This window comes from Talpa occidentalis, unplaced genomic scaffold, assembly GCF_014898055.3.
Source record: "Talpa occidentalis isolate TD23 unplaced genomic scaffold, MPIMG_talOcc4v2.1 talOcc4.7, whole genome shotgun sequence".
NCBI classification, from domain to species: domain Eukaryota; kingdom Metazoa; phylum Chordata; class Mammalia; order Eulipotyphla; family Talpidae; genus Talpa; species Talpa occidentalis.
The window spans coordinates 125,059,294-125,078,622 of NW_023605083.1; the positions used below are offsets into that span (position 1 = coordinate 125,059,294).

General features: G+C 50.4%; 1 protein-coding gene across 1 annotated transcript in view; it reads right to left on the reverse strand.

Annotated features, from left to right (window-relative positions):
* Window positions 1-19,329, reverse strand: part of ERN1 (endoplasmic reticulum to nucleus signaling 1) — a 68,760-nt gene that overhangs the window by 30,191 nt on the left and 19,240 nt on the right. The window contains exon 2 of the mRNA XM_054688912.1: window positions 14,893-15,013. Coding sequence (XP_054544887.1) covers window positions 14,893-15,013 — 121 coding nt within the window. The remainder of the gene's footprint in view (window positions 1-14,892; window positions 15,014-19,329) is intronic.

Genomic DNA, 19,329 nt, shown 5'->3' on the forward strand with positions numbered 1-19,329 from the left:
TGGTTCCCTGCCAGAAGGTGCCTTAGGCTTGTGGCAAGCTTTTGGGCCTCAGCTGCACTGCTTGGGTCAACCCCGCTTGGCTGGGCATTTACCCAAGAGGGGGCGGGTAGCTGTGGGCGCTTGATTGGGAAGCTACATTCCTTCCCTTTCTCTTCTCTCTACTGCACACTCATTATTACACACTAATTGTACTACAGTTCTTTTCTACTGAACATCTTACATACCAGAGTGTGTTTTGTCTTAATGCAGGGGGTGGCAGAACCCATTTAGAGCAGGCAGGTTTGGGGGTCTCAGGGTGCCCCTCATTCTGCCGGTAGCACACAAGCTCCGCTTTTGGGGACAGGCGGCTGCCTAGCTCGTTAGTCACCAGGCTTCTCAGATGAAGACTCTTTCAAGCCTTATCTTGTGTTGACTTTGCTTTTATTGAAAAGCCTGGCTCCCCCGTGAAGGCTGCAGGCTTCACGACAGAAGGAAGCACGCGCTCCCCATGTGGTCTGCGGGCAGCAAACAAACAATTCATCAGACCGAAAACGATTTAGGAAACAGGAGGGACTTTCAGTGGGTAAGCCTATGTTTATCCTTCCCCTTAAGCGCCTCTGGGTGCACTCACAAACAGACTGATGCAAGAGGCAGGAAACGGGCGCGCACCCTGCCTGCTGAGAGGGGGCGAAGTGCAATTACACCAGGCGAGCCAGGGCAGCAGGGTCGTCACACCCCACAGAAGGCACGGCCGTCAAGTAGGCGCCGCTTTTTGTCTGTTTCACTCACTTCAAAGTGTCACAGAGAAGCACAGATGAAGAGGATGCGACCTGGTTCCAGTGATTCAGCAGGAACAAGACATGGAGGCGGCCAGGCTGAGCCCAGCCCGGAAGCTGGTCTGCGCTGGCTCTCAGGGGGCTGCTCTAGGCTGGCCTAGGTGGTTTTCTGGACGTTATCCACGAGTGCCCTGGCAGAAAGGGCCCAGGACAGTCCTATGAAGACATGGGCCACCTGCAGGAGGGGAGACTGGGAGTGGGAACTAAGGGGGCGGTGAAAGCTCAGCCTCTGGTCCAGGCCGAGGAGATGAACTCCCGCAGGAGGACGTTCGGGCGTGTCCGCATTCCCATCCTCAGTGAAAATTTAAGTCCCAGAACAAACATCTGCAGAGGCTGCTTGGCTCCTGAGGGGCCCCCGCTGCCTAGAATCATTCCAGTCTGAGACTGGCTTTAGGTGGCTACAGAAGAAAACTGTGGAGAGGGGCAGATAGACAAAAAGTGGCAGCCGGTTTGATTAACTGCTGGAGGTGGAGGTGGGGACATGCGGGCAGTCACTTAATTATTCTCTCCATTGAGCTGACATTTCCCATAATCTGAAAGGTGAGCGATGAAAACACTTGGAAAGGCAGCAAAACAAAGGTCTAAAGCATCATCTCGAGACATGCAAAGGACGCCCAAGGAAAAAAATGTGGTTGTTTTTTATTGGCTTGTGAGAACTGCTATCAGGCAAGATCCTTTAAAAAAAAAAAGATCCAGTCATGAAAAAAGAAACAGCGGCCTACCTCCCAGGTGCTAAATAAACACGGGCGCAAAGCAAGCCACTCTCTTGATGGAGACCGACAGGCAGAAAAGCCGCCTCACAAAGCTGTTTCACTCTCAGAAGGAAAAGAATTAAAAGGGCTCCCTTTGACTCCTTTACGAGTGTGGGGGGGAAAGGGTGTGATTCAAGGTAAAGGTTTCAGGAGAGGAAAAAAGGAGCTGAAGCCCACGCTTGGGCCCCAGGATTAACACGGGAAGAAAGCGGCCCCCAGAGCAGCCGCCGGAGGCGCCTCCATCCCCCCAGGTGTGTCCACTCAGGCCTGAAAACCTCACACCTGGAGATGCCCGGCGAGGCGCCTGTCCAGGCCACCTGCCCTCCTCCTGAGCCAGAAAGAATCGGCTCCAACAGAGGTTCACAGCCAGGTTCCGAAGGCTGTGACGGAAACACATCCTTCTCTGAAAGAAGTGACTTCTCTCCCTCTTCATCTTCGTCCCTGGCCTCAGCCCCTCTCGCCGCTGGTAGCTTCTCCTTCTGTGCTGGGCCCCGAGCATTTGTCCCTCCGTGAGCTATGAACCTCACTATCTGGTCTGTCAGCACCATCCGCACCAAAGCCCGACCCCCTCGGGCCACCCCAGGGGCGCCTGCCCCAGACCACCTGCTCAGACCACCCACCCACCACCTCCTCACCCCGCCCCCGACTCCCAACTCCTTGGGGGACAGCCCCAAGCCTTTCCCCACAGTTCTGGGAGGCCCCAATCTTTATAGCCTTGATCACAACCACAGTCGGAGACTCCTGGTCCTTCTCGTCTACGTTCTTCTTTCTGGATCAACTGGCCATTTCCACTCTTTCCTGCCAACACCTCAACCTCCAGGTGCGCAGAGGCACACCTTCATCTCTCACCTGGCGCCCACATCCATCACTAAGTTGCTGAGCTGTGGCTATTCTCCAAGAAGACCCGCAAGCCTCACACTCCACAGCTGACTCACACTTCTCCCCAACACATCCCACCAGCTGCCAAACTCTGTGGTTTATTTCTTGCATGACCACCATTAGGGTTCTACTCTCAAAACCCCCTCAGCATCACTGGAACCCCTGTCTTTCAAGCACAGCCTCTTCTCCTAGTCCAGGAGGCCTCTGGAATCAGAAAAACCTCGACTTAACATGCTAGCTCCCAAGGAGCAGCTGAGTGACCCCAGCAAAGTGACTTTATCTCTCTGAGCTTTAATTTCCTCATCAGTAAAAGCAGTAATAACAGCAGCCACCTGCTATGGGTTAAATAAGGATGAAATGCTCGTCAAGACTGTAAGTCAGTGCCTTGACATGGAGAAGACAGATCCTTTTGAAAACAGGAGTCAGATTGTGCCTCTCTGCCACTCTACAAAGCCCAGGTCCACAGACTCTCCCTCTGTCACCCTCTAACACTCTCCCACTCATTCCTCCTCATTCCATTCCAGCCATGCTGGCCTCCTTGTAGTCCTCCTAATACTGCCAAGCCCAAGCCTGCCTCAGGGCCTTTGCACTTGCTGTTCGCTCTACCCAGGTCTCCCATCAAATGCCGCCTTCTCAGAGAGGTCTTCTACGATCAGGACTCACTACCCTTCGCCTCTGCTTGATTGTTCTCCATGATCTTTCCCATATCTGAAGTGCTGTGTATTTTACTTATTTTTAACTTCTGGCTCTAGAAAATGTAAACTCCACAAGACTGTGATTTACCTTGTCTGTTGGCTCTCCAACCTCTAAAACAGTGCCTAGCACACACAGGGGGGCTCAGCACACCTGCTGAGTGGAACAATGATTGACAGGTGAGCTTCCCCGCTTCCATTCCTGGATGACCATGTTCTGTAACCAGCAGCGGGGTGCCGTGGGCCCTCAACCCGGCATCTAGCTACAATCCCCTCTGTTCTCTGAGCTGAAGCAAACACAGCGGCCACCTGTGCAGGAGATACTTTTGTACATCCAAGGCCAGCTGGGCCCCCTGTGGCAGGAGCCCGATGTATCTACTTCCTGGTTGACCTCTGGCCCCTGTGCCCCACAGCTGGTGTTTCCAAGCTTCACCTGTTGCCTGAGGGCCCCCTTCTTTCCACAAGACTCACCTTCTGTGGCACAGGGGCAGTAAAGGGGGAGAGTGACTCTCCAAAACTCCCTACCCTTCACCTTCCAAGTTTCCCCAACTCTATTCTTCCCTTGGCCTCTCTGAGGAGACAATACCTTCGCCTTCATCTTCACACACACTTCCACTCATATACAGAGCCGCCAGGCAGTGCCACGTCTCCAAGCAACGCTAAGTCCCCCCTCTGGCTGGCTGAGTCCTTCCTCTCTGCCTACAACACACAAACCCTCAGGGTTCCCCTCCTCTCTCTTGCACACTCTCTCCTTTCTCTCCTTAAAGGCTTCCATCCTAGGCCCCCCAATGAATCTTGGGGGGAAGTATATGTCCACATAACTATCCCAGTACTCAAAATATAGGCCATCCCTATCACCCCAAAACATGTTCTCATAGCCCTAGGGGTCAATAACCCCAGGCCCCACCTACCCCAGATAAGCACTGGCAGAGTCACTGCATTTGTTGTGAAGTCACACAGTAGGCCCTTTCTTGCCTGGCTTCTGTCCCTCTGCCTTGTGTTTTCTGCAATCCACCCACATTGTTGCATTTATCATAGTCTGTGTTGTTACTTCTGAGTAGGATGTCACTGTAAGGAGGGACCACAATTCCTTGTTCTATTTATCTTTGGATGGACATATGGGTTAGTTCCAGTTTGGGGCTGGAAAAAAACATGAATAAAGCCACCATGAACATTTGTGCACAAGACTTTAATTGGACCTGGATTTGCATTTCTCTGGGGGAAAACACCTAGGAAAGGCTGAGTCATATTGTTTACATGTCGTTTGGCCAGAAGCTGCCAAGCAGCTCTCCAGCGAGGTGCTGTACTGCTTCACACCCCACCAGCAATGTCTGAGTTACCTACAGAGTTTTAAAATGTTGATTTCAGAGCCTTCTCTCCAGGATGCTGAATTGTAGGCAGGGAATTTGTGTCTTCAAGGTGTGAGCGGCAATTCTGCTGCTTAGCCATCCCGGGAAACCACTGCTCTAGCCCGAGTCACCTTCTTTAGTCCTGTCTCCTCTTACTGTACTCTGGCCACTGCCCTCTGACCAAGATCCAAACTGCCACTGTCAAGTTCAGCCACCAAGTCTAGCACACACGTGCAAAACCTCCTTGTCAGGCCTCCACGTGTCACGCGGCAGGGATGTCCCATGGTGACCATGACCCAGCCTGGCTTCCGACTGCGTATGGGGTATCCCCACCCCAAGAATCTGATCCTTTTACTTGCCCCCAGACTGGCCCCACTTCCACCCATCACACAATTTGGAAACTCAGAATTTCCTTGACTCTCCTCTTAATTCTAACTCTCCCATTCATTTAGATCTTGGGTTTTATGGGATTTGACGTATGGAGCTTTTCTATGTCCTCCTTCTCATCTTTGCCATGGTCAAAATCAGGCAGCGGTTCCTCTGCCCCGGGCACACAGCAGCGTCCTGGCCAGCTCCGGGCCTTGGCTCTGCCCATCAAGGTACTCTCTACGCGCGGCCTGAGAGGGCTCAGGCCTCCACGTAAACCCACAGGGGCTCCCTCTGCCCACCGCATGCCTCTAGAACCAGGGCCCAGTTCTTCCCCATGATTATCAACCACATCTCTTCCCAGAACTCACCCCAGGCTTCCCGTTGGCCTCTGTCCTCACCATGACCTGCCCTTGTCCCTCTAGTTCAATCTGATTGCTCTTCATAATCAGTTCAAATGTGGCCCTTTTGCCAGGAAATCAGAATCTGCACCCCACTGTACTTGGTATCTCCTTATGACGCTCTTACTGTGTTTCTCAAGAGACAGGTGCTTAACTGCATGTGGCCTCTAGGATTATCGAAACATCTAGGGGCTGGGTTGAATTTTAAGCAGTCGAGGATAGGAACCATCTATTTTGTTTATTGGAAATATAAGCAGAAAAGTGCGTAGTGCTTGTGTACAGTTGAATGAATAATCAGAATGAACCCCTAAGTAACCAGAGTCCAAGTCTTTACTCCCCCCAAATTAGTAGATAGTACTATCTGAGAATGAAAGGAAGTCAATAATTTAAGAGATCCAATTCTGTACATGGACTGTAGTCACTCAAGTGTTTTTCCTAATGAAAAGGATGTTTCCACACAGAAACCTACAAGATAGAAGCCAAAAAGAGCGGCCAAGGCATAGTTCTGCTCACTCACATTTCAAAGTTAGATTTATGGGAAATAATGGACGGGGGCTTCGGTGTGTGAATCCTATGGAAGCTGGGTGCTGGGTGCCTGGGGGTTTCATACTGTTCTCTTTTGTCTGCATTGAAGTGTTTCTAAAATGAAGTTTTAAAAACAGGAAGCTCTAGAAGGAAAGCCTTTCTAATAGGTTGGAAAAGAAGAACTGTTCACCCTGCTCTCGCCTGTAGTGAGATCCCCATAGCCTGCTCCTCTGACTTCCCGGGGCACGAAGAGACCAGAGAAATCTACTGGGAGAGCATGCAGGTTGGGCCCAGGACCCTTTCAGGCGTCCCTAAACACAAGCAGGTAGAAATGGGGGAGGGGGAAGGGGCCGGGGGCGATAAATCAGCAAAATAGAAAAGTGTCTCTGAGGAAGTCGACCAAAATTAAAATAACTGCTTCAAACAGTTCAAAGTGGGATTTTGGCACTGATGGCTTCTCTCTGGAGGTGAGCTCTGGGCACTTTCTCCCACGTGGGAAGCCCTTTGATCACAGGAGCCACAAGAACAGGTTGCCCACTTGAGTGGCACTCAGGGAACTTCACCAGATCATTTCTCTTCTCTTCCCCAGATGGGCACTGATAGTTCTGGAACACTCTGCTCCTCTGGTGGCATGTAGGCGACCACTGGTTTTCTGCCCTACTCAATCTCTCTGAAGGACAACCGCCTTACTGACCTCTACACCCCAGCATTCAAGCCAGTTTCCTCCCCCCAGGGAGACGTCCCCAGGTACAGCTGACATGGCACAGCATGTCCAGAACCGGCCCTCAGTAAGTCACCTCTGACAGTGGCGCTTTCAAAAGGCATTAAAGGACCAAACAACCGCAAATGAAGTCCCAACTGCTTTATGTTCCTCATCAGCCTCCCTGAAGACCAAATATTCAATAACATCAACTCTCCCTCCCTCCCTTTCTCTCTGAGAGAAGGGTGACAGCCCCACTACTAGTACTCATCTGTTGACTTGACCACGCACCTCTCAGAACAAATGTCAGACACCTGCCCTCAGCTTGGTTCTCTGCCACACGGCAGGTAGGATAACAAAAGGGGGTTAGAAAACCGACAGACATGAACCAGCCTCTGATGAACTGCTCACACTCCAGGCGTGCACCACAGGTACCCTGTATGGCAGGGCGGGCAGCGAGGGCTGGGGCGCACTGGGAGGGAGACTTCATAAAGACGGTTGCTCAGCTCAGTGCAGACAGGACAGTGCAGCAAGGAGCCATCACCCTGCTTGTGGGGATGAGGACATAGGCCGGGCAGGTGTGAGGTGTTCCTGTGAGGGGCAGAGGCAGCGTGGAGGAGAAAGTCATGGAGATCTTGTGCTGGGTACGGTGGGCATGCACTAGGGACACATGGAGGTGCCCGAGAACAAGTGGAATGTAATACAAGCTATGAAGGGGGCCGGGGTGGGCAGGTGTCAGGGGCAAAGCCAAGGAGCAAGAGAAGGAGGAATCACAGAGGCGAGAATGGCTACCAGCAGCTGGCGTGGAGCAGGGCAGCTGGGAGCCCAGCAGAGGGAGGGAGACCCCAACAGAGATGGGGAAGATGGGGTGAAAGAGAGGAAGGAGCAGAAGAGATTTCAGTCCTAGCTGGCGCTGAAACGAGAGCAGCAGGTTTGCACGCAGAGAGAACACGCTGCTTCCTCAAGAAAACGCTTGTGGTTCCAGCTCTGATCACATTAAAATCGGTGGCAGAAAAACCAGGTCACTCACCCCGCCTCACTCAAGATGCAAGTCTCCCAGATAGGTTTCAAGCACTCAAGTGAGCCCATGAGGGAACACATCTCCCCAGTGGCAGCAGTTTCCTCCCTCAGGGGAAAGGGACTCAGAAATGTAAACCCTACTCTCCAGTGAAAGTTATTAGGCCCAAAGCGTCAAGTGGGAAGGTCTCGAATATTCCTCAGAGTTCACCTATTTTTTTAAAAAAAGATATTTAATCAAAAGCTCCTCAAATTCCAAATCTCATCAGACCCGGGAATAGGTGTAACAAGTTTTCTTGCAGAAAACCTCTGCAAGTCTCCAACCATCGTGTTTGATAAAGATGATCATGTGGAAACACCCAAGTCACTTGAAAAACCGTCCATGAGAAAGGCAGTCGAATTCTACTATATTCTTCCTCGTCTTCACCTTGGCAGAAATAACCCAGGCCTAAAAGCTCACACTGCAGGCTACAGCCACCGAAAGGGGGAGAATCTGACGGTTCAGGGCTCTGGCTGTGCCCACTGCCTCTCAGGCTGTGTGAATTCAGAGAATTCATTCCTGACATGGGAGTCCCTTCAAACCGCACAGCCCCCCACAGGAGTGAAGTCACAGTTGAGAAAGACATTGCATCCACAGACTTCAATAGTCACGCCCGTACTCCACACAAGCCAGGCCGTGCTGGAAAGGACACCCGCTGGAGTTGGAACCCACGCCACTATGTGGGGCGACTGCTACTTAGGAGGACCTCCCCTGGTGAAGGAGCTGTTGCTTTGAAGCAAGTCCCCACACATGAGGGGGAGACTGAATGGGGATACAGATGAATAAAGCTGGGCACGAGTTGGTGCTTGTCGAAGCTGAGGGAGGGGTACGTGGGGGTTTGGTCTATGATTATCTCTCTGTTTGGATATGCTTGGAATCTTCCATGATATGAAGTAAAAATACAAGCAAGAGAAGGAGAGCATCTTTCCAAGATACTCAAAATCAGAAAAAAAGCCTCTCTGACATCCCCTCTCGCCAAAATTAATTTTCAGTTCTCCAAAACAATGGAGAACAAATAAACACTTTTCTTGTGCTTGAGAAATGAGGCAGAAAGGGAGTGATGTATAGCATGAGCCTAGAAAGTTCCTTAAGAGAAAACATCAGCATGATTAAGGAAACATCATCTCTTTCACACTTCCCCTTCTCAAGTTTCCACCGCCCTCCAGGCAGCTCTGACCCTCACCTGCACGCCCCGGCCAAGTGCGGAATGCCACAGAAAGCCGCCAGAAGTTCTAGATCAGAAACCAGGGCCGAGGCTGCTAGGATGAGGGGCCTAGCGGGAGACGCGCATTCTGAGGAGGCCAAGCCAAGTCTCCTATTTCTCGGGGCTCCCAAAAAGCATCTAGTTGGAAGGATTCTGGGACTCAAGTCAGGGTTGGGGCCTCAGACATTACTGAGCATCTCTGGCTGCGCAGAGATATCCCCTCTCCGGGCAGTGAGTGAGAAATGCAGCAAGAAGACAAAGGTCACCAAAGTCTGACAACACCAGCAGAAAGTGCTACAGCATAGGTGTCAGTGACACAGCCCCCTGAACCAGACAAGGAAGGGGTTCCCCTGCTTGAGGAGTCAGAGGTGGCCTGGGAAGGGGGCCCGGCCTTCAATACACACTGTGGGTGGAGAGGGAGCATAAGGAGGCTGGAAGACCTGAGACTTGGAGAGGGCAGGGGACTGGCTGCTGCAAGGACGCTGCCTGGGGGAGGTTGGGGGGAGAGAGGACCTTGGCCGGAAAGGTGGGTGGGAGCTGGACTGTGAAGAATCTTCCATGCAGGTTAAGAGCTTACACTTGACCCTGTGTCCGGTGCTTCTCCAACTAACTACTCGCAGAAACATTTGATGACAACTCCCAACCCATCCCAGGTGACGCCCTGGGGGGCAGACCACAGTTGGAGCAGGGATGCTGTAAACAACAGCGAAGTATCTTGGACAAGCGGGCTGTGTAGACAGTACATCTGGCAGCGGTGACAGGGCCGCCTGGGAGGACTGACGGCACCCGGGACGGCGGTCGGGAAGCCATTGCACTGACCCAGTTAACAGTGAGGGCACAGCTAAGACACAAGCCGAGGGGGCCAGGGCAAGGAGTCAGATCTGGGAGCCACGTCTATAGTCTACACCACAGGACCAAGGAGTAGAGCATCACCCTATTTTCCAGACTGGCCGGACCTGACTGTCGGCACTGGGAGGAACTATGGAGAGAGGAGCGTGGTGAGAAAGGGGAACTCACTTGCGAAGAAGTTTTTCTTTAAATTTCAAACAACTGCGTTTGTTGTGATCCTTCCCTCCTAAGAAATCCCCCACATTAACCACTCAGGGCTGCTCAGGAGTCCAGGCCCATCTGGCTGGGGAGGAGCTGGTCGCTCGCTTACTTTTGTGATTAGGAAGAACAGCGGTAAGTTGGAGCCCACGCTCCACGCCTGCTCTTGCTGGGAAGGAGATGGGGGTGCGGGTGGCGGGAGGAGGGAAGCTAAAGAATAACCCGCAGTTTGGTGAGGATTCGAGCGTCAAGCGGCACCAACGAGTGTGACGAGGCGAAGCAAGAGGTCTCGCAGCCAAGTCCTTCCGGCCCCGCGGGGCCCAGGCAAGCTCTGCGAAACGAACCCGGCACAAAGCCTCACGGCGACGTTCCCGGCTTGCATTTGGGCTGAAGGTGTAGAAATGAAACAAACTCAACCATGCTCACTGGGGGAACTTCAGACAAAGGCAGACGGTGCCGCCGCAGCTACAGGATCACGGCTGAGAGGGATCGCACTTGAGGTGGGATGTCAGAACTCAGATTCGCTTCCGAAAACAAATAAAACTCGTTTTCTGCGCAAGGTGTAGTTTGCTACCGTGGCGGAAGGCATCTCCGCTTCTGGGAACAGCAGCATGTGTCTGGGTGAGGAACAGAACACCTGCTAAAACCACTCAGAAGAAAAAAAAACTACCCCCGCTGCGCTGGGTCCCGAAACAGGTAAATAGGACATGAAGCAACAGGCGTGTGCTCTGCGGGGCCCCAGCGCAATGAGATAAGGGCTGTTTGCCTTGGCAGGTCTCCTCCAACGCGACTTTGACTTCCACTCCAGGCCGGCTCAGGCTGAGCCACGTGCCCTTCGCCCCCCGGCTGGTGCAGAAACCCCGCTGGGTCCCCACTTCCTCTGCCCTGTAGCTTCAGGCGCCTGCAGGGCCGGGATCTCCAAGACAGCGAGCAATCCTTGGGAAGGTTCCAGATGAATAGCCCTACCTAACTCACACAGTCGTTCCTTTAGGAGGATTCAGGGTACAAAATCATGCAAAAAGGACTTTTGAGCTCTTTGTGTGCTCTGTGTAGGCAGAGACCATTATCAAAGGCCCTGGCTGGCAAGAGTGGCAGGTCATCCGGGCAGTGTGTAGTCACAAGGCAATCTTGGGCTAGGGGCACTCCTGGCATCCCTGCCCCCCACACACTGCCCCTGCTGTTCCCCAGTCCCTCTGACCAGCAAGGAATGTCCCCACAGACATGCTGAGCACTGCCTAGGGAGCTGGACCCTCCCTCTGGGGACTCCGGCACGTGCTGGTGACAGCGCAGGGACACCGGCTTTCTGGGGGTCTTTGGAGGAATCTGAACAGAGGAGTGACGGATGTTATGGATCGAATGTTTGCCTCTGTCTGTCACCTTTTATCACGGGTCCCACATCCACTCGGAGGTGGAGGGACGGTGTGTGTCTGTGTCTGAGCATTTACATGTTAAACTATACATATGTGACTGAAAATGACTTTCCCGTCCCTGCAGTTTTAGATGGCCAGTTGGGTGATGGACGCATTTCTTTTTGAGAGTGAGTGTATGGAAGTTATGGCAGGACAGCAGCGGGGCATGTGAAGGGAGCAGGGGGCCTCTCCCTGCACCCCCAGCAAGCCTCCTTCTTCCTCTACCTCCTCCCTCTGGAGGGCCACTCTGACCTCAGCCTCTTTCTCTGCTGTGCCAAGGTCAAGCCCACCTTGCCCCTGTGAAGCTATGGCTTCTGCCCAAAAGACTCCCTGGCCTTCTTGAGGACTTGTTCAAATGAAGCCTTCTCGGTGGGGTGTCCCTTTTTAAAACTGCAGCCCCTGCCCGCCCCCCCCAACACACATTGTCCCCCCGCACTCCCAGTTCCATTTCCTGCTTTATTTTCCTCCTGCCTCTCGTCACCACTTTGTAACTTATTTCCTTGTCTGTCTCCACCAGAATGAGAGCTCTGTTCTTTCGGGTTCAATCAGTTGCTGTAGCCTCGGAATCCAGAATGGTATTCGGAGACCTTCCAGTCCAGTCACATATTAAGATTAGAAATACCAGTTTTGGGGCCTCCCTGGTGCTGCAAGGGGTTAAGCACTGCACTATGAAGCAATCCACAGCCTCTGCAGCGCGGGTTTGATCCCTGGCCTGCCAGGGAGCTACCCACATGGTGTGGCAGACCTCTCCTGTCACACCTGCTGCTCCCCTCAGCAGTGTATTTCCATGGATCTGCCTGTTCTGCTCCCCACTCTGTCTCTGGTGAATCCTCTCATCCCTCCCCCTGCATCTCTGGCCTGTGCCCCAGCTCTTGTATGCATAAATAAATAAATCTTTAAAAAAAAAAAAGAAATACCAATTTTGAAATCCTGAGTTACAGCTGCCAAGATTAGAATGAAATGGAAAACTCGGGGTCTCTCCATGTTACCATCTTTGATCTTTGTATAGAATATACATCAAGGGCCTAGGAATTCAGGGCTGAATTTAACTAAGATAAGCCCGTTTATTCTCAGAAAAACAATGAAATTTAGAACATACTGAACATTACTTGAGATTATTAGATGTTAATCAGATTTCTCTAATTCTTCCTTGAAGTGTCTTTTAATTCCTCCCTGCTCGCCTAAGTAATCAGTTGTTGGACTTGACTGATTCTACTTCTGGCCTCTGGTCCTTCCCACTTCCTCCCTGACCCCTGATCCCCCTTTCCAGGCCGGCAGCACCTCTCATGGGGCTCCTGAGGCTTGCCTTCCCACACGCCGCTGCTGGGTGAATCTGGAAGCAGAGCACCTGCTACATCACTGGCAAGCCCAGAAACATGAAAGGCTCCCGGCCTCCTGTCACCCGGGTACGAGTGCTGGAGCGCTATCTCGGGGTTCAGTATCCGGAGCCTCGCTCCCTCCACCCCCACCCCAAGCTCCTTCCAGCAGGACTGCCTGCACCCTGGCCTGCTGCCTCCTTTGCTGGACTGGACTCCAGTCCACCCACCAAGGTTCAGCTTCCTGCAGACCTTCTGGTCCCTCCAGGTGGAGGTGGGTGAAGCAGTTTCAGAAGCTCTCCTACCATAGAACATTCTCTGATCTAAAACAACACATTTGCCCTTTTTTAAAAGTCTTTTTCATTTTAGCAATTCTAATCAGTACGTATCTCTAGTTTTTTTCCTACTACCACCCCTTATGCCCCCTTTAACCCTTTCCCCGCCCCCTCCCTCTTAACCTCAGAAGCTTCGCCGTTTATTAGGGTCTGCCCGTCGTCGGAAGTATTTCACTTTGTCTCATCATCCCCCATGTAAATGTCCAGCAATGGTCTTGGTCGTTCTGACCTGCATTGCGATCTACACAATTCCCTCAAGCTCCTCCTCTCCTTCCTCTTTGCTGTAAATGACATTTTCTCTTTCATTGTGGCTGAACAGGCTTCCATGGTGTGGACAGAGTGGATTTAAGTTGTTTCTAAGTCCTCGGAACTAAAACAATGCTGCCACACACATCACAGAGCACATGCTTCTTTGAGTTGATGGATTCATGGTCTTCGGGCAGATGCCCAGAAGTGGGGGGGTAGGGGCCCTATGCTATTTCTGATTTTAGTTTTTTAAGGTCATTCCAGACTACTTTCCAAAATGACTGCACCAGTTTTCCCTGTGCCTGTCTCTGCTCCCTACCAGACTGTGGGCTCCCCTAGGGCAGGACTGGCTTTTTCTTCATTGTGCCCCAAACATCTTTCATAGTCTATGTTCTCTAAACACATGCTCAATTAAGTGGGGAAAAAAAAAAGAGGCAAATTTTCTAAGCTCTAAGTTATGGGAAAGAACAAATTGATTCTTATGTTTGGTTAAGCAGTAAATAGGGTAGGACATAGCTTTGTCAGATACCGTCAAGGCTACTTGTAGAAATTAAGACCTGGAGAAGATCAACTTAAAGCAATTCATGCAGGGAAAAGTAAAGCCAAAGAGTGAAGGGGCTTGGAGGCCAGCAGGCCCTCCCTGAGACCAGCCCTCGCATTCAACAGAGGGAATGTTTATCTTGCTCCTTTTGTGACTTGCCGATTTTCATCTTTGGACAAATTTCAGAAACTCTGAAATTTAGGGAACTCTGTTTTTGTTTTAAAAACAAGAAAAGGCTTAAACATGGTAAAGAGACAATGCAGATGACATTCTCGGAGCCGGCTCTGCCGTCTTGCTGTGCCCCACTCCTTGCTGGTGCCAGCAGGGCCCAGACAGGTGAGACAGGTGGTTTGTGGTCCCCAGCTGCCACCACCTCTGAATGGTTACCAGCTTGGGGCTGAGTTGACAAGAATGATGTGTGACCTGACATATGTGAATATTTTTCCATTTAGAAGACTGTTTTGGAACATCCTATTAAGGAAGGAAAAACACTTGCTGTGCTCATGAAAACAATGAGTCACAGACTTGTGACGAAAGCGAACACGCTGGCCGGGCCCTAAGTAGGGCCGAATGAGAATTATTACTGGACAGAACAGCAGGGATGATTCTGAAGCTCCAGATCCTGGGATTTGCGTGGCTTTATCTAGGAAAATTGCTTTGGAAACTGAATACTATTTCCCAGCTGTAGGACTGCACTCTGTAAACTATCACCACCAAGACAAAATCATAAAAGGGGAGTGTGGTATATTAAATGTGAAACCAGCTCAGTCTTACTTCCCTCAACATAAAAACCTAATAAAGTGGCTACCTTGGACGAATGTCAAATCTCACAGCCCTCAATTACTTCAGCCTCTATAAAAGCAAATGAGTAATCTGAGGTTAGAGAAGATACCCTTTTGTAATTATAATTACAAGATTCTAATCATTAGAAAGTAATAGAAATATTTAATGCAGCAAGTCTTCACAAAGACCAGTCAGACTCAGAACTATTATTAGAAAGGCCTAGAATCGATTAAACATGAAATTTGGACAGAAACAAAAAAGCAGGAAAACAAGAGTTAAAGTGATACACCAGGGTGGATAATCACAATTCAAGCTATAAACAAACCCTATGGAGAGACTTTCCCCTCCTCTTCTTGACTCCATTATCCCTTTTTATTAAATAATGTATAGCACTTAACCTTTATCACTGGAATATATGTTTCCTCAAAAACAGCTGAACAAAGGTCCACATCACCCAGGTCCAAATTCAAGTTACCTTCTTTTAAAGTCCATTTGATGGAGCCTGTCCTCTTGCTCACAGCATGCAAACTGCCATCCAGGGTTGACACGAACAACAAGGTTTCCGGAAGTGTCACGGTGCTGGGACTTGCAAACGCCTGCAACGAGATGCAAAAGGACTGTCAGGGCCAGCAGTGACTCTTCCCCGTGGGCACTGACAACTACAGGCCCCCTTTCTGAGACCCCCTGCACCCCACAGGTGGAGAAGCTGAGGCTGGAGAGCCCAAGTCCCCCCAGTGCACGTGTTTACACAACCGCTGAGTCCGGACTAGAACCCAGGCTGCCTCCTGCAGTCAGCAGGCTTCTGACCAGAGAAACTGACAGGGGCAGGGGTTGGGGTTCCGAGAGACTCCAGCACCAGCCTCCACTGAGGCAGATGAGAAAGCGCACTCAACTTCTACATACTTCCTTCTCCTGGCCACACTGTACTTTTTAAAACCTGGTCATTTGGCAAGACTCGCTGATAAAAAAGGCCAGCACACCCATGTGCATGTCTGACATTTTAAAAAGTAAAAGAGTCAGGTAAGAAGTTTTAAAGCAAAATAGGAAAAACAGTTCTCATTCAATAAAGAGTTTATAAAATACCAAGGTTTCAATAGATTCACAATGCATTTAATTAAAATGCATTTTAATTAAAAGTGTACTTTCTGGCTCAAAGAATTTTTAAAATGTAAAGAAAATAGACAAAGGCAGTGAAATCCATTTCCTCACCCATCCCTGATGGCAATGAAAATTGTAAGTTAGTGTAATCTACCTGGAAGGCATTTAAAAATGCACCTATTTTTGATCTTATAATTTCATTTTTATAGCCCAAGGAATTTCCACATATGGAAAAAGGTCTGTGCAACAACATTCACGATATCCTATTTATAAACACAAAAATATGGCTAAGATAAATTATAACATGATCAACGGAATATTATATAATCATTAAAAGAGCATTTGGGGGGCCTCCCCTGGTGGCGCAGCGGTTGAGCGCTGGGCTGCGAAGCTGCCCGCGGCCTCTGTGGCGTCGGTTCGATCCCCGGCTGCTCCCCGGCCACCGGAGGAGGGTCCCACATGGCTTGCAGACCTCTCCTGCCGCCCGCTGCTCCCCTCAGCAGTGTGCTTCGGTCCTTCTGCCTGCTCTGCTCCCCGCTCTGGCTCTGGTGAATTCTCTCACCCACCCGCGCTTCTGACTATACCCAGTGCTTGTATAAATAAATAAATAATTAAAAAAAAAAAAAAAAAAGAGCATTTGGAAAATCCTGTAATACAGTGCAGAAAAATGCTTATATACGTTATAAGGCAAAAAATATAGGATCCTAAATTTAATGTGCACTGTGGTTACAATCACACTGGATGGATTTTTTGGTCTGCCTGGCTTTGCCAGGATCTGTGCACTCATCTGCACGGTTTCCATGGGAACAGCCATGCGTGCTCACATACGTGCACAGTGCATGCAAGTGATAAGTGACAAGGTTTCCCAGGACAACACTCCTTTGAGCTGTGCCACCTTGTAATGAGGTTTTTCTCTCCCTTTGTAACTCTGCTGTCCTGGAAATGAGCTGATTCCTGTGGCCTTGAATGAAAAAGAGGCCACTGCAACTTGCTTATACTGTGACAGCTCGAATCTTGGTGCAGATGCTGTTTTTAAAATATAGATGTTATGTCTGACTTTTAGCACCAAATGTAAAAAGACTGGGGGATACTACCCCCAGGGATCCTGACCCTAAAATACCTGGACATTCTCGGGGTGAGCTGGATGATGCCTAGTGAGACCTTTAAAAGGGAAGGCCAGGCCTCCCCTGGTGGCGCAGGCAGTTAAGAGTCGCGCTGTGAAGCTGTCCACAGTCTCTGCAGTGCCCGTTTGATCCCAGCCCCCCAGCGAGGGTCCCACATGGCACGGCAGACCTCTCCTGTCGCGCCCATTGCTCCCCTCAGCAGTGTATTTCATCAGTCTGCCTGTTCTGTTCCCCACTCTGTCTCTGGTGAATCCTCTCACCCTCCCGCACATCTGTCCTATATCCCGGTTCTTGTATAAATAAACAAATAAAAATCTTAAAAAAAAAAAGAAGTCAGACACAAAAGAATATTAAAAAATATAAAAATAAAAAATAAAAGGGAAGGCCCTGTGGTGCACTCCACGGCACCTGAGGCAGCAGGACAGACACTCCAGGCCCCGCACTCCTGTTCCACAGTGCAGACCCACTGGCAGTAGGGGCCAGGCAGCAGCCAGAACCTGGCCTGCCTCGTATCTTGCCTGTGCCTGTGCCTGTGCCTGTGCCTGTGCCTGTGCCTGTGCCTGTGCCTGTGCCTGTGCCTGTGCCTGTGCCTGGTGTGGAGGGGGACAGGTTGAGCCTTTCCTGCGCCAGAACCAGGGCCCGCTCACCTGGGATGGGAAGACAATGGAGAGCTTTACTGCGGCCTGCATTGTCTTTTCTGTGTAAAGCCTTAGGTTTGAGGAGAGTAGACTTTTAATTCTGTCTTTGGAACTAGCTCAACTAGGCAGATCTGGGCCAGGTGAGGAAAACAAGGCTCAAGAGCAGGGCCTGCCCACCCAGGGACCGAAAGGTCAGCATACCAGCTGTTCAGTGGGTAGTTATGATGACTTCAGCCATGGGTGCAGGTGGGGCCTGGCCTCCTCTGGACCTCTCACACCTGCACCAGAGGGGTGTGTGTTGCCCAGGACAACAGTGGCCCTGACAGGACCATGGAGGCCTGCAGCTCAATGAGACTTGGGGCCGTCTCCCACTGAGCATGGGCATAGCCTTGTGGCTGGAGGTGGGGGGAGTGCTGGATTATGTCAGGTGGAGGCAGTTTGGACACTAGATAAATGAAAAGGCAAGACATAGTCACATCTGGGGGGCCCAGTGGTGGAAATCCCCACCAAGGCCGCCAAATAGTCACCCCAGGAGCAACCATTCTATACAACAGGTGTTAGGATCATGCAAGAATTGGGTTGGACTCTCTGGGTGGCTGAAGTGGCAAGGAATTAAACTTGAGGGGTTTCTATGACTATGTTTGCATGTGGGAAAAAACTGTAGGAGAGAGAGAGAAAGACAAAGACAGAAAGAGAGAAGGCAGCCTGACAGGAAACACGGTTGAGAGACCAAGGAGAGCGCCGTGGCGTGCAGTTCTCAGCCCCAGCCACATTTCTGCCCTGGGCTCGCAGGCGCTGCTGGATACACACCAAGGCCCCTCTCTGCCTAAACTTGGCAGAACCACATTTCTGTCATGAACAACCCAAAAAGGCCCGCATTCCCCCCACTCCGACATAGTTATAAAAGAATGCAGACAGAAGAAGGAAATACTGAAAGTCATATCAGGAGTATTTTCTCTGTGATCTAAATTTTCTATACCATGATCACATAATCTGCATTGAATTTTTAATAGAAAGGAGATGGACAATGAGCAGTTGGGAAAGAAGCTGACCTTTAAAGTTTCAGGTAAGGGCCTCCGTGATGGTGCAAGAGGTTAAGACACAACCTATGAAGCTGTCTGCAGCCACTGCAGCACGAGTTCTATCCCCAGCCAGGGAGCTACCCACATGGCACAACAGACCTTTCCTGACTCGCCCACTGCTCCCCTCAGCAGTGTGTTTCAGTTGATCTGCCTGTTCTGTTCCCCATTCTGTCTCTGGTGAATCCTCTCACCACCACCCCCACATCTCTGGCCTGTACCCCAGTTTATATGCATAAATAAATCTTTTTTAAAAAAATAAATAAAATTCCAGGTGAAGTCCTTTCCATCTGGGATATTGGCAGCTAGACCACCTTTAATCCCTAACATCCACTCAAAGGGGGGCAGTTTAGAGGCATCCAGGTCTCCGGTTAAGACAGCACGCACGCAAGAATCGGTGTGGTGTTGTTAAAGCCTATGGGGTGCACTTATAATAACCTGAACGTCCCTGAACACATCTCCACACAGTATTAACATAAAAAGGTCAATGTTTCCTGCAACCATGCATGCCGCCTGCTGCTCATGTGCAAATGAATGCCACCTGTTTGAGCATCTTGGCAACCACAGGAAGAGCAATTGTCTCTGGTTGGCTGGTGAATGAAAATAAAACACTAATCACATAACTACCACAGCCATCCAATGATCTCAAAAATACTGGCTTTGCCTAGAAGTTGAATTTTTAGCAACTGAGAATGCTGACAGCTAATTGCTTGTCCACAGTGACAGCGTGAGTCTGTCGCAACCCACAGGTTGTTCTGCTCTTTGAAACTCTCCGATCAGGGTGTTGGGAAGTCACCATGAACAGTGCTATTTCCTTGCAGGGAAAATTAATATCATCAAATTTCTGGCTCCCCACCCATTATTATTATTTTTTTTTTTGCATAGAAGAACTGGAGTATAGGCCAGAGGTGAGGGGGTAAGAGGATTCACCAGAGACAGAGTGGGTAGCAGAACAGGCGGATCTATTGAAATA